The 14,815-nt window shown below is 41.6% G+C and overlaps 1 protein-coding gene across 1 annotated transcript in view; it reads right to left on the bottom strand.

The window, feature by feature from the left end:
- Window positions 1-14,815, bottom strand: part of SMC4 (structural maintenance of chromosomes 4) — a 26,982-nt gene extending 12,167 nt beyond the window's left edge. The window contains exons 1-5 of the mRNA XM_041405928.1: window positions 14,626-14,815; window positions 13,348-13,526; window positions 12,603-12,794; window positions 10,914-11,090; window positions 961-1,125 (exon numbers count right to left, since the gene is read on the bottom strand). Of these exons, the coding sequence (XP_041261862.1) occupies window positions 961-1,125; window positions 10,914-11,090; window positions 12,603-12,794; window positions 13,348-13,526; window positions 14,626-14,782 (870 nt within the window). The 5' untranslated portion in view covers window positions 14,783-14,815. The remainder of the gene's footprint in view (window positions 1-960; window positions 1,126-10,913; window positions 11,091-12,602; window positions 12,795-13,347; window positions 13,527-14,625) is intronic.

Below are 14,815 nucleotides of genomic sequence, written 5' to 3'. Positions count from 1 at the left end.
AGCAGTGATGCCTTGTGCAGGCTGCCCTGGAGCAGAGGCTGGCCAGAGCTCCAGAATAAAGCAGGGATTGATTCCAAGGATCTCCTCCATGGATGCACCTTGGGCAGCACAAGAGCCCAGCCAGGGCTGCAGCCAAGATGAACCCAAATGGTCCCAAAATGCACGAGCGCTCCCGGGGTCTCTCCCTGGGATCAGCTCTGCTCCATGTGCACATTGCAGTTCAGTGTCCAATTCCAGCTCAGCCCCTGCACTCCCATCCTGCTTGTTTTTCTCTCTGCAGCCCACGGGGTTTGTGCTCTTGGGCTGAGATTTGGATCATTTGTCCTTGGTGCCCAGCTGGAGCAGGAATTGTTTTGTCTCCCTGCTCTGTGCAGAGAGCTCACCATGCCCTGATGTGAAGCTCAGAACTGCACACTAAAGCAGCTCAGAACCTGAAAAACCTAAAAGCTGAGGCATCAGCAGTAATTCCATGTGTTTTCAACTCTCCACAGGACTATGTGCAGAAATGCTGGGATTTGTTTGGGAGGTCCCAGGAGTTCACAGAATGACCAGGTTGGAAGAGAACTTAAAGATCATCGAGTCCAGCCCAGCCCCAACACCTCAACTCAAAGCCTGCCACATCCAAGCTTTGTTAAACACACCCAGGGACGGTGACCCCACCACCTCCCTGGGGAGGCCATTCCAGAACTTTATCACTCTTTCTGTAAAAACATTTTCCTGATATCCAACCTGTATTTATTGCCCTCGGTGCAGCTGGAGGCTGTGTCTCTGCTTGTGTCAGCTCCTGGAGACAGAGCCCAGCCCCAGCTGAGCACAGGCACCTTTCAGGAGCGGTGGCTGCCCCCAGGCTGTGTGCTGCAGCCCCTTCTGCCCTTCTGCCCTTCTCCCCTTCTCACCTTCTGCCCTTCTCCCCTTCTGCCCTTCTCCCCTTCTGCCCTTCTCCCCTTCTGCCCTTCTCACCTTCTCGCCGCGGCGCTCGTTGAGCAGCTCCACCCTGCGGCACAGGCTGTGGATGGGCTCCTTGAGCCGCGCCGAGCCGATCAGATCCTCCAGGTACTCCAGCATGCCCTCGTCGTGCTCCGTCTGCCCCTTGGGCTTCATCATGGCAATCTGCTCCACCTCCCCCTTGGGAAACAAAAGTTGGGTGTGTCTTTTCTTAGGGTTTGGGGTTTTTTTTCTTTTTTTTTTTCTGGGATAGGGAAAGTATTCTGAAAAAAAAAAATCTATGGAATGAGGGTGAGATGTTGTTAAAAAAACATAAAGTAAGGCAGCAACTAAAATGATTCAAACTGGAATGTCACAGAATCATTAAGGTTGGAAAAGATCTCCAAGATCAAGTCCAGTCTTCACATTTATCTGGGAAAAGAAGGATCAGAATGAAGAAAAATCTCCTCTCCAAGGTGAAGTGGAGCCACCCTTCGGGTCTGACTGTTCCTTCATTCTCTAAAGATTCAAAATGTGTTTCCCCAACCTAAAAAAAGAAGAAGAGAATAAAGCAGGCACTTGGCAAGAGAGTTTAATCAGGACTGAAGTCCCTGAAGGGTCTCTTTAGAAACAGAAGATCCACAAAATCCTGGCTGATGGATGAACTGGAATTGGAATTAACTTAATTGAGGCTTCCTTGGTGGAGAAAGAAAATGATTCTTTAGGTATGAGAGTTCCTTTGTGTAACTTCCCTTTATGTACTGCATTAATTTTAACTGATTTAGGCAGTATTAAAAATAATTTCAATTTTCAGAAATGATATTTAGAAAGGATTAAAAAAATTTTTATTATTTGGCTAAATAGAATTAACCACCTCTAAGAAAGATGATGGTGCAGTTGTGGGGTTTCTCTGTAGCTCACTAATGTGAGCTCTTGAATTATGTTCTTATTGAGGGCAAAAACAAGTATATTTATAAATTATTTATTAAATAACAAGAGTATTAAGTATTATTTAATATTTATACTATTATGTTAATATATTAAAAAATCTGTTTAGTTCAACCCAGATTTAAGAAACAAAAAGGTTTCCAGAAAAGAAATTAAAAGTTCCATTTAATTGATAAAGGAGAGTGAAAAACTTGTACCTGCTCTTCTTGACAATGATTAACAGAGCAAACAGATTTCACAACTGCTAAAACTCCATTGCAGCGTTTCCTAATTAATTAGCAGCGCTCATTACTTGATGCCTTATTTGAGTGGTGCATTTCAAAGCCCCAACCCTCCTTGCCGAGGTTGTGAAAGTGAAAGCAAGGCGGGGCAGGCAGACATTTGTTGAGCACTGAGGGAAGGAGCTCGGGAGCTCCTCAGGGCTGGCACCCCCAGCTTTGCCAAGGCTCCAGCAGAACCCCTGGAATTGTGCAAATTGTGCAATTCCTTCCCTCAGTTGTCCTCCTGAGGCTCAGGGATTCAGGACAGGGAGCAAATGTGCAAAACAGAAAGGAAATGCAGGCACTGCTCAGACAGTCAAAATGGATTCAACACCCAGCCATGGGCAATGCCAACAAGGAACCAAACGTCCACACGAGGGGAGAAGTTCCTGAGAAGAAAACCAGCCTTGGATCTGTGCTGGAGAACTCCAGGGTGCCAGAACTGAGACCTTCCAGTGCCTGAAGGAGCTGCAGGGAAGATGGAGAGACTGTTTCCAAGGGCTGGAGGGACAGGACACAGGGAATGGCTTCCCACTGCCACAGGGCAGGGCTGGATGGGATATTGGGAACTAGGAATTGTTCCTGGCAGGGTGGGCAGGCCCTGGCACAGGTGCCCAGAGCAGCTGTGGATGTGCCTGAATCCCTGGCAGTGCCCAAGGCCAGGCTGGACACTGGGGCTGGAGCACCTGGGACAGTGGGAGGTGTCCCTGCCATGGCAGGGGTGGGGCTGGATGGGATTTAAGGTCCCTTCCCACCCAAACCATGCCAGGATTCCACGTTTCCATACCCACCAAGGCCTTTGGGAAGGTTCTACACTCAGTGCAAGAGCTCTGAATGGAATTACAAACCCAATCCAGCTTCTGCAGCGTGTGGAGCCTTCCACATCCACGTGGCCAACTGCACATCCCAGCATCAGTTCAGCTCCCACAGAATTCCCCAGGGAACTGGGAATCCCACAGCACCACCTCAGCTGGAGAAACGTTTCCAAGCAATCAGCTGAGCCCTGGGGCAAATCAGGACAAACCTGCTTGGAGACCAGGCTGTAAAATAAGGGAAGAGCCCTTCTCAGCTGGAGTGGCTGCTCTGGTGAAAAGCAGGAGGAATAAATTCCTGCAATTTGGAAACTGTGTTTCTTTGCACAGCTAAATAATTCACAGCTGTGATATTTAAGATACTTCCTCAATTTAAGAATTTTGTATTGTTCCTAAGTAAAGAGGAAAAGTTTAAAACAAGTTTCAGGACTGGCAACAACAGCAGCACGTTCCAGCACTGCTTTAAAATGCTGAGTCTGCCCACAACCAGTTTTCCCTAAAAGCAGGAAAACAGCTGAGCCTCTCAGCACAGCTCTAACCTGAGTTTATCCAATACTTTCTGGCACATATGGATTAGAATTTTAACAAGGTTTTCTAATCATCTGATAAAGGGAAGGTTTGACCCACTCATGAGGCTTTTCCTGCAAACGTGGTCTAGAAACAAGATCCTACAGAGGTAACTCCCATTTGCTGCACTGTGTTCCAGAACATTCCCTGTGGGACTGGGTCCTGTTCCCCAAAGCTGTGGAGTGTGAAAGGCACAAAGTGCTGATCCCAGCAGGGACCCCAGCCCCCAGGGGTGTGACTGGGATCGTGGGGCACTGGGACAGTGCTGAAGGGGAACACAGCAATTTTGGGATCCAGCCACCATATCCCATCCTAAAGTTCTGCTGTGGAAGAGACAGGAATGGCAAAAAGCCTCTGGCATTGAAAAAATACTGACAGCAAGCTGAGAACTCTTCATGAAGAGCAACCACCACATTTTGGGTTGGAAGGGGCCCTAAGGGACACTTAGGGGATCCAGGGACAGCCCCAGCTGCTCTGGGAATCCCACCCAGCTCCTCCCCACCCTCCCAGGTAGGAATTCCATCCCCTGGGCAGGACGAGCTGTTTCAGCAGAACCTAGGAAGATGTTTGTTTTTCTTGATTATTGCCTCTTCTTTTCATCCCTGAGAATTTGGGATAAAGCTTTGGAAAGGCAGCAGCTTGAAGAGCCTGAGTTGTGTCTAAATGTCACTGCAGCATTCCCAGAGCTCTCTGTCAATGTCCCACGGAATAATTATGGCACCAAGGAGGCAAAAACAGCTTCCAGGGTTTTAGATTCTCAATTTCTGCTGTCTTAAGCTCAGCTTTAAAAAGCTGAGAACCTTGGGATAGCTTGGAATTCAGTAGGTGGGAATGCACCGTGCCCTGGGCAGGAGCTCAGGGCATTTTGGGTGGTTTTTGAGGGGAATTTTGTGGTGCACTGGTGCTGGTTTAGGTTTTTTTTCTTATGGGACCTCTCTACCACTAATCAGAGATGGAGAAATGTGACATCTGACTGAAGTGAAAAGCACAGTTGTGCTCAGAAGAAACGGCTTTAGAGAAAATATTTCCTGGAAAATGCAACACTATGGATCAGGAAAACCTTCCCTGATTGGGGACAGGTCAAAATATATAAATTTGTTTCAAAATCTCATTAAACCACCAGAAAATTTAATGTGTGAACCTCATGACTATGATACTTGGTATTTTTAGGAATATCTAGTATTTTTAAGACAATTTTTTTAAAATTCAGAACAAGATTAAGGGATATTTGGGATTAAATAGTACTATAAATGCATGGGTAATTAAAATTTAATGTAAGCAGTGTAAAAACCACCTTGACTTGCACTTTTGTGGAGGATTAGAGCAGCCAGAGCTAAAATCTGCTGTTTGTCTAAATGTAAAAACTCATCTTAATTCAAATGACACCCCAATTTCAATCATTTTCTGAACTTTTTGCCATGGAATTGGAGACTAAACACAGGGAGCTTCCAGGGTTTTAGATTCTCAATTTCTGCTGTCTTAAGCTCAGCTTTAAAAAGCTGAGAACCTTGGGATAGCTTGGAATTCAGTAGGTGGGAATGCACCGTGCCCTGGGCAGGAGCTCAGGGCATTTTGGGTGGTTTTTGAGGGGAATTTTGTGGTGCACTGGTGCTGGTTTAGGTTTTTTTTCTTATGGGACCTCTCTACCACTAATCAGAGATGGAGAAATGTGACATCTGACTGAAGTGAAAAGCACAGTTGTGCTCAGAAGAAACGGCTTTAGAGAAAATATTTCCTGGAAAATGCAACACTATGGATCAGGAAAACCTTCCCTGATTGGGGACAGGTCAAAATATATAAATTTGTTTCAAAATCTCATTAAACCACCAGAAAATTTAATGTGTGAACCTCATGACTATGATACTTGGTATTTTTAGGAATATCTAGTATTTTTAAGACAATTTTTTTAAAATTCAGAACAAGATTAAGGGATATTTGGGATTAAATAGTACTATAAATGCATGGGTAATTAAAATTTAATGTAAGCAGTGTAAAAACCACCTTGACTTGCACTTTTGTGGAGGATTAGAGCAGCCAGAGCTAAAATCTGCTGTTTGTCTAAATGTAAAAACTCATCTTAATTCAAATGACACCCCAATTTCAATCATTTTCTGAACTTTTTACCATGGAATTGGAGACTAAAGTGACCCAGCACAGGACAAACCTCTCTCAATAAAAGTCAAGTTCTATTTGACTTCTTTTCCAGAGCACAGCAATGTTTCACTTCTCTCAAACACCAAAGCAAGTTGAGATGAAGAGATTTTGCAAGAACTTCTCCAGGAGCTGAAAACTCCTCAGCATCACAGGGAGCAAAGCCAGAGTGACACTGGATTTGTTCAAAGGAAAAATCCCATTAAAACTTCTGCAATGTTTGTTATAAAGCTGTTTTTTCTAGAGATGTAAAAGAGAAAATCCAAGCCCAATTCCTGCTTTTCCTTTGGTTCTTTACCCCACTGTTACTGCTCCTGAGTTCAGCTTTTGGCTCTTTCAGCTCCAGTTCCACCTGCCTGACACAGCCTAGAACTGCAGCAAAAGCCAAGGTGAGGAACATTTATTTCGAGGAAAGAAGCCTGGAATTTTGTTTTCTCACTACATTTTTATTTCCTGGCTGTTTTGTGCCATCAATTTCTTGATAACATAGCACCCAAGTGCATTTTTCTTTTCAAAAAGCCTTTAGTCAGCAAAATGAGACAAGCATCTCCCTTTCTCTGTCTGCAGCTTCCACTGATTTCACCCTCTGTCCCAGATTTCAATGTTTAATTTTTCTTTCACGTGCTCACACTTGGCTTTGGGTTTTTTCCCCCCACTTTACCACAATGGTAGCTCTCATTTTTAAGCAGGAGCACAATAAAGAATGGCAAAAATCCGTCCTAAATTTCTGTCTTTTATTTATTTATTTTATCTCATCTCACAAAGCTTTGCCCATGAATTGCAATTCTGCATCCATGGATTTTGGAATATGTATGGAGAGAGCAAATATTCCCATAACCTCATTACTGTCCTGCTGTAACAGAGCTCTGGGAAGCTACAACAGATTGTTTTGACATTTTTTTCCTGTGATTCCACGTTATTGTTGCTATTATTTAATGCCTGCAGTCCTACCTCATTTCTACATTTGAATTTTACCACATGGTGAATATACAGGAGAGGAAAAAAGCACCAAAACATTTTCCTTTTCCAGGAAAACTCAATGGGAAATAAAGTCAAATACAAAATAAATGTACTTATAAAAATCTGCAATGTCACCACTGGCCAGAGATGAAGAAAATATCAGACTGAGCCTTTTTACAACATTCAGTTGTGTGCACAAAACTACAATTCTGCATTCTGGAAATAAGTTTACAAGTTGTAAGGACACTGCTGTGTTTAATACCAGAGAACAAGTTGAGTGCAAATCCAGAGTCACTCTGGAATTTCAATCAGGAATTGGCAAACCCAACCTGCAGTGTTTGATTTGCTACTGGGGTGTTCTACAGAAAATATTCAATTATCACTTATTTTCTCCTCCCATCTTCCATGTTTTTCTGCAGAATTTCCTACAGGAACAATCCTCTCTTTACCCCCCATGCTGGCAGCACAGATTTTTATAATCCCATTTAGAAGTTCCAGTGTCCTATCAGGAGCACAGACCTCAACAACTGGGAGTTTCTGGTTTATCTCAAAGGAGAAGAAAATCTCTCCCTCACTTCCTCCCCACTCCCCTGGAAGTGACTCCCACATTGTTTCCACACAGGAGCAGGTGAAAAACCTGACAGAATTTCCTTCCTGGCAACCTCATCTTGCCACAGGATAAAACTGAGCTCCAAAATACAAAATATACCAAATAAAACAGAAAATACACCAATTAAAATCCCTGCAGTTATTTAGATATAAGATGACAGAAGAATATTTTAATTAAGTTTATCAAATATATTAAAGTGAAAATCACTGTAATTAGGACAAAATTGACTTAAAACAGTTCTAATTTGTTTGTAAGATTCTGACATAAATGTAAATCAATTTAGAAGTTCGTTACCATGAAAGCAGAATGAATTCTGCAATACTGATGTGCAGAGGGGCTGCTGGGGGTTACTGGGCAGCTCCACTTTTGGCTTTTCCACCCTTTTTGGTGAGTCTGCTTCTCACCTTGCCCATCAGAGCAGCCACACATCCCAAATATTCCCCCTGCACTTCCAACCCTGCCATTCCCCAGGGCTCCCATTTCTCACCATTCCTTAGAGAAAAGCACTGCAGGCTGCAATGCTGGAACCTTTCAGAGCAGCACACACACTCTGGGTTTGTCAGCCTGGCCACAGCAGGCTTCCAAGGCTGGGGGTTACTGGGCAGCTCCACTTTTGGCTTTTCCACCCTTTTTGGTGAGTCTGCTTCTCACCTTGCCCATCAGAGCAGCCACACATCCCAAACATTCCCCCTGCACTTGCCACAGCAGGCTTCCAAGGCTTTCAGTCAAAGCTAAATTATTTTATTTGCTGTTCTTTACACCTCTCCAAACTCCTGCAAGGTGTGCAAGACAGAAAAGCAGCAGCAAGGTGCCAGATTTTCCCCCAAACTCTCTTTTTTTTTTTTTTTTAAGTGACAAAATGCACTTTTTCCTGCTGCAGTTTCAGGCTGTGGCAAGCTCATTAAAAATACAACATATCTGTGATGATTTTAAATAATAATTATTATAATAATGCAAAACAGTTGTCTATTCCTGAAGTACTAAAAGCACAGGGAAATTCAATAAAAACATGCACCATGGAGTGTTGGAGTTCAGGATCCCAGAAGTGACAAACTCCTCCTGTGCTGTGCTGGCAACATCCCATTGGAACCAGAAGAATTCTGAAACCAGATTTATTTCAATTTGCAAGTTCAGGCACAGAATTTGTATTTTTTCTAGAACTACTCAATTACTCTCACATTTTCTGTTTTCCCACAGGTGGGTTTTTTTTTTTTTTTTGTGATGTTATTCACAGAAGTCAGCAGCAGTTGGATTTGAATATTTTCAGTCTGGCATCAGCAGAAACATCTAGATCAAAACTCAGCTTTCAAATTTTACCCTAAAAAGCACCAAAATCAGCAGAAAAACACTACAGAATAGGGGGTGAACGGGGGAAAAGGAAGCCAAAAAACCTGAAGCAGTCTTCTAAAAAGCAAATATTTTCCATTGAGTAATGGCAATTATGTGAGCAAGATAAAAATCAAAGCTCTGAAGGTGTTGGTACTACATGTAGGACATGTTCTCCTCTAAGATTTGCTTTAGTACTGACACCAAATGTTCTGTCACACACCCAAACCAGCATTTGATAATCCTTCATTAATATTTTTCCCCAAAATCCAGAGTACAAATGAAATATTTTAATTACACCCTGTTGATATAGTCAAAAATCAGAGATTTGTAACTTATTTTATATGAGAAATACTTGGTTCAACTTAGTTTAATTAAACTCTTAGTTTTGCTGCTAAAAATAAAAGCCAAATAAACTTGTTACTTATCCCTTCAATTTTAAATAATTTGAAAAACATTAGGGGGGGAAATGCAATCCTTGTGATAACAATCCACAGCCTTAGATGGTTTTATTTCCTTCTAACTATAAATTTTAGGATTTGGGGCTTGAAGTTCTGCTGTCATTCTGTGGAAAATATTGCTACATTTCTCAAGTGGAAATACTGAATTTTGGACTGTCAGATGAGTGGATTTCACTTTAAAAAGGCAAAGAGAAAGGCTCTGCCCTGTCAGAAAAGCTAAAAAAGGAGAAAACCTCAGTGCAGTTTCTGAGACAAAGCCTGGTGTGATGAAATATGAAAATTATGGTGGGAAAGCTCTGGTTTATGGTTAATGTTTGCTCTACTTCCTCTTGTTTCCCTTTGTAGGGTGGAAAGCCTGAAATTCCAGCTTTTAGGAAAGAAGGGATGCCCCCCTCATTAAAACAATTTGTGGGAGAAGAAAACAAATGCCATTTGGGGGGAAAAATATAAAATAAATGAATTTATCAATATTCTCTTCCAAATGTTCCCCTCCCCTGCACCCAGTGTTCTCTTACTGAGCTCTGGGATCTCTGGCCCAGCATTCCCACCCTGCTTCATCTTTCACTTTACGTTTCTCCCTTCTGGAAATTTTGGCAGAATGATATTGCAGAACAACTGTATTTAAAAAAAAAAATTAAAAAATTTTTAAAAAAAGGATGTATTTACTCCAAGTTGTTTTTTTGGAGGTGCTTCTTGCTCCATCCTGAGGCAGAAAATACAGGAATAAAGTGTTGGAGGAAATAATTAATTGGCATGGAGACTTGCAAACAGAGATATCCTCTTTTTGTGGGTGTAGCTGTAAAAAAGGACTGCACAGAAAGCCTGGAGGAAGTGAAGCAAGCACAGCCACCCAGCTACAAGTTCTTTAAATATTTTGGTTTTTTAGAGGGGAACTGGAAGGTCCTTTGACAGAACCAGGCCTAAAATAAACTCTATTAAACATTTCAGACCTTGGGAAGCTCCCACTGATCACTGATTTCTAGGCCAGAGTAGATTTGGGACTTCTTAGTAATTACAGGTAATGGCAGAAATAGTTATTTAATAGAATTAATATTTAAATACTTGTAGCTTAACTTACATTTTAATTGGCTGGCACATAGCAAAACTCTCATGATTTAAAAACTAGGAAAAAAAAATGAATGTTGCTCCCTTCAGCCTGACTTTAAAACAGCAAGCAGATGCAAGCAAGCCTCAGAATCTGAAGGTCAAACATGAATAGAAATGATATTATATTGACAAATTGTGATTAATTTTACAGTATGGGCTGTGAACTGTAATTGGTTATAAACGTTGGTTAAAACCATTTCTGGAGCTGGTAAACAAGTGCAAACAACAAACACAATTCAGGGATTTTTCTTGCACTTATTTTATGCACAATTCATTTTCCCACTCATTTCTCAGTAAAACTGAATCTCCGTGAGAGCAGCAGACAACAGCAGATGAAACAATTAAACAATTCAGATCTCAATTAATGCTGATGGAGTCCAGAGATAAAAGCACCCCCAGCAGCTGAGTCTCTGCCACGCTGAAGCAGCACAATAATATTGGGGTTGAAGGTTTCTTTGACACTCCAATATTTACGTGCTGCTAGGGCGGAACGAGCACGAGTCCTGCAGGCAGGAACACAAAATTCCCTGCTGGAAAAAGGAACACAAAATTCCCTGCTGGGAAAAGGAACACAAAATTCCCTCCTGGAAAAAGGAACATCCCCCAGTGCTTCTGAGCCTTCAATTCCTACAGCAGCAAATAATGATTTGCACCCTGAGCAGAGCATGCAAACCATGATGTGCTGCTACAGCACTTCAAGGCCTCCAAGGAAACTTTTCAAACCTGCATTTTTTTAGAGTTTTAACTGGAAATACAACTTTCAAATGGGTGTTAGTCACACACCAACCTGTAAAATTAAGAACCTGTTATGATCCAGGTCAATGCCATGGCTTCGGAGAAGCATCCCAACATCCCTGAATGTCTTTTTCTTGCCATTGATGTAGTAGGTGGAGGAATTGTCTCTACAGGCAGTTCTAGAGACACAGAATTTGCTGTCAGGAATGACTTCGTAATCATCTCCTTCCTGCTTTGGGGAAACACAAAGCCAGAGAAACAATTACTGGAGATGGGAATTTACCTCCTATTTCACAATTAACCAGATAAGTTTCATCATGAGATGTTTTTATCATGGACTCTGAGTTGTGGAAGTGGGAGCTGTCTTAAAATTGCATCTCTCAAAAAAAATAGAGAAAAACAACAACAAAAAAATCCTTTGAGAAGTGGACAAAAAAAATCCCCTGAATTGTCTTTCCCCTGGAAGTGACAGGAATTCCCTTGCAGGGCCCAGGCTGCAGGGGCTGTGCTGTCCCAGCCTGGAGTGCCTCTGGGGACTGCAGGGCTCCTGCACTCACAGCTCCTCCAGAGGAGAAACTGCACGAGATAAAAAAGCCAAACATTAAAGATGTGACAAATGTGACATCAGCAGCTTCAAGAGAGAGCTTCCATTTACCTCCAGAGCAGCAGCCAAAATAAAGCTGGTGCCAGGCTTCAAGAAGTTAAAACTCACCCAGATTAACCCCCAAGAGCTCTCAAATTGCTCTCTGGTTTTAAATCAAACTCAGCTTCTGGATGTTCACACAAAGGCAAAAAAAAATTTTTTTAATTTAAATAGATCAATTTTTTAATCTGGTTATTATAAACACAAAAAGAAAAAAAATTAAGTGTCTTTTCAAACAGTTCCTAAAAAAGGCTGTAAATGCTGCCACTTTATTAACACCATTTTTGGAATTTCAATGTACACTTCCCACTTTTTTGGTTGACCCTAAACTTAAAAGTTTGGATGTGTGCACAAAAAAGAAATTTAAATTAGGAGAAATAAATTCTTTGTACCACAGTTGCAATAAATCAAGAAAAAAGTGCTAAAGTTTTTATCAATACACAAAGCAGAAAGCAAAAGAAATATTTTTAAAATTTGCCTACACTTTCTATTTCATTCAAACAAAATATCAGCTTCAAAAAATTTTAGTGGTAAAATGTGGGGTCCAGAATTTTTGTTGAAAAGTCTGTTATAAAATTACAGGCATGATTACAGTACATAAGGTGTAAATAAGTTTCAGATTCATTATATATTTTTCTAAATTTAGGTAACCTAAAATAATTTCTAATTGGTTTCAAAAGTTTCTTAAATAGCTTTTCTTTCTTAATACATATATTTGTGTTATACATTTAAGATGTCCAAATATAGACTTGTAAATTTCCATTAATTCTTTTAATTGCAGAAATAAATTTATTTACTTGAGGTAAACAAGATTACTAATTAAAACGAGTTCTTCTTAAAATGATGATTAAAAATTTCTAAATTGTTTTCAAAAAGAAATCCACCACATATTAGTCCTGCAGCAAATTAAAGAATCCCTCCTAAGATTTTAAGAGCTGCACTACTCAACAGAGGATTTTTAAAGTTAATTAACACTGATGGTTCATATCCCCAAGGTAAACTAATCATGCTATGAAGCTTTCCCCAGCTCCAACGAAAATAAGCAAATATGAAAAGTTTTTCAGCTCCTTAAGGGAAAAAACCTGGGATCACACCCACCTTGTCAATGATCTTTTGGAAGTGAACTTCCACAGAGCAGCTCGGGATGTCCTTGTGCTCGTCAGAATTATGGATCAGCACCGAGAGCTTTTTGGATCGGATTTTTTGGGCTCGATAGCCAAACACAAAAAGCAGGGAGTCGATGATGTTGGATTTGCCGCTGCCGTTTGGCCCGATGATGCAGGAGAAGCGCTGCATGGAGAAGGGGAAAAAGCCATCTTCAAAGGGAAGGAAAGAAAGCCTGCCCGGCGTCCAGCACCCATTTCAAGCACGGTGATTCCTCGTGCAAGTGTCTGAGAGCTGAGCTTTTGCTGCCAAGGTAGAAGTGAATAAAAGCCCCAGAGCTCGGCTCAGCTTTCCCAGCTGCACCGCTTAACCCAAGCCCTGCGCTCCGCAGGCTTCACAAGCACAGTTTCATGCTCAGCCACGTAAGTCTCTTGTGGGCACAAAAAAATATTCTCTTTCTTCAAACACAGCCCTAAAAGTTCTCCAGCAAACGAAATCAAGAGAAAAGAGAGTTTTTCTAAGCTGTGCTGACAAATTAAAATTGCACAGCGTTGGAAAGTTGCACTTAACTGTTTTCTCTACTTAATTTAGAATATTACTATCAAAATAGTTCTAAACCTTAAATATTTTTTCAGTTATTTTGAGGTCAGCTTAGACGAAGAAAATGCAGGAAGGAATAATACCACCCAGTGAAGTCTTACCTTCAGTTCAAAACTACTTAAAGGAAAAAGAAAGATACCTTGTGAAAAGGTCCCAGAGTTTGCTCCCCCGCATAGGATTTGAAGTTCTGGTTTACAATGTGAGTGATCATGAGGCGAGGAGCACCAGGTTCACTGGTCATTGCTGGAGGTGGGGGAGGAGGGATGCTACCCAAAATCTCTTCTAAACTTCGATTATCCACCACCTCATCCGAGGCTGCTAAAACCCATCCAAACAAACAGAAAGATTAAAAAAAAATTAAAAAAAGAAAACCAACAACAAAACCCAATTGTAAGCTCTCAGTTATTTAACACCTTTTAAAATGTTGAACCGAAAAAGCAAACATCATTTCTGTCTGAACCAAACTATATTTTGGCCTGCAGTTATTAATATGAGCCGAGTGGAATTAAAATTCTTCTTTCCACAAACAAAATGTTTTTTAAGAGCTGCTTCAGATGTCCCATCACTGGGTTTGTTCTTTCATTATGTAATTCTTATTCCAACACACTTTAACAGGCCCCCTGCAATTCCAACAGCTCCAACCATCACAATAAATCTGCAAATGTGAAGCAGGCAAAGGCTTTCTAATGAATAAGTGCAAAGCCACATTTCAGAGTCACTGTGCAAGATTTGGGGATCTCTCACGAGGCTCTGAAAGCTGCAATGACAGCACGGCTGCTCTGCAAAGACAGGAAGTTTGTTACGAAAACAAACTGGCCCCCTGGATATCAGCAGAGCAGCTTTTCCCCAGGCACCAGCAACTCCTCCTTCCAACAAGCAGCAGCTTTTGCCACCAATTTCAATGTATTTGTCAAATACCTGCCTTTAACAACTGCACATCTGGCTCCCTAAAAAGTTACACAGCTGCTGGTTTTGCAGATTTTTTTTCTGCGAAAGCTCAGCCCAAGGAACTCGAGAAAATACACTGCTTCATGAAAAAGAAAGTCAAATCATTTTAAGAGTTAAGTAAATAAACTTGACATTTATTCCATTCCAAGAAATCCCATACCATTGGCTGCCTATAAATTTGAAAAATCCTGCTGTTGTACCACAACGTTAAGTACAATGTTCCAGATCAGAGCTCCGAAATAGGCTTTATTAGGAGAAAGTCTACAAATTGCTTTTGCACTTGTACTGGGCCAAACCCTTTAACTCTTTGCAAGCTCTTTTGACCATTTTAAAAGCAGTTTTAAATTGCCAGGGGTTTCAGCGTTGCTTTGTAGAAGGGAAAAGAGCAAATCCCATCTGGAAGAGTTGGGAAATTCAAGATGCTGCTGAGGAGGCTCAACGAGCACCACGACAGCCAGCCCAGACCTACCTTGGGGAGGTTCTTTGTCAGGCTCCCTGGTGCCTTCCTTTTCCACTTCCATGTCCATGGAGGACTCCTCCAAGGGCTCCCTGCCCTTCCCACGGGCTGCAGTGGAGGTTTTGGTGCTCTTGCCTGGCACGGTCCCTGTTGGCTGCTCCCCTTCCATGCCGAGCAATCAAACAACTGAAGGGCTCTATCT

The sequence above is a fragment of the Onychostruthus taczanowskii genome, unplaced genomic scaffold, assembly GCF_017590055.1.
Source record: "Onychostruthus taczanowskii isolate IOZ18803 unplaced genomic scaffold, ASM1759005v1 scaffold24, whole genome shotgun sequence".
NCBI classification, from domain to species: domain Eukaryota; kingdom Metazoa; phylum Chordata; class Aves; order Passeriformes; family Passeridae; genus Onychostruthus; species Onychostruthus taczanowskii.
The sequence above is the reverse complement of the archived record's forward strand: the minus strand, read 5'-3'. Positions and strand labels throughout refer to the sequence as shown.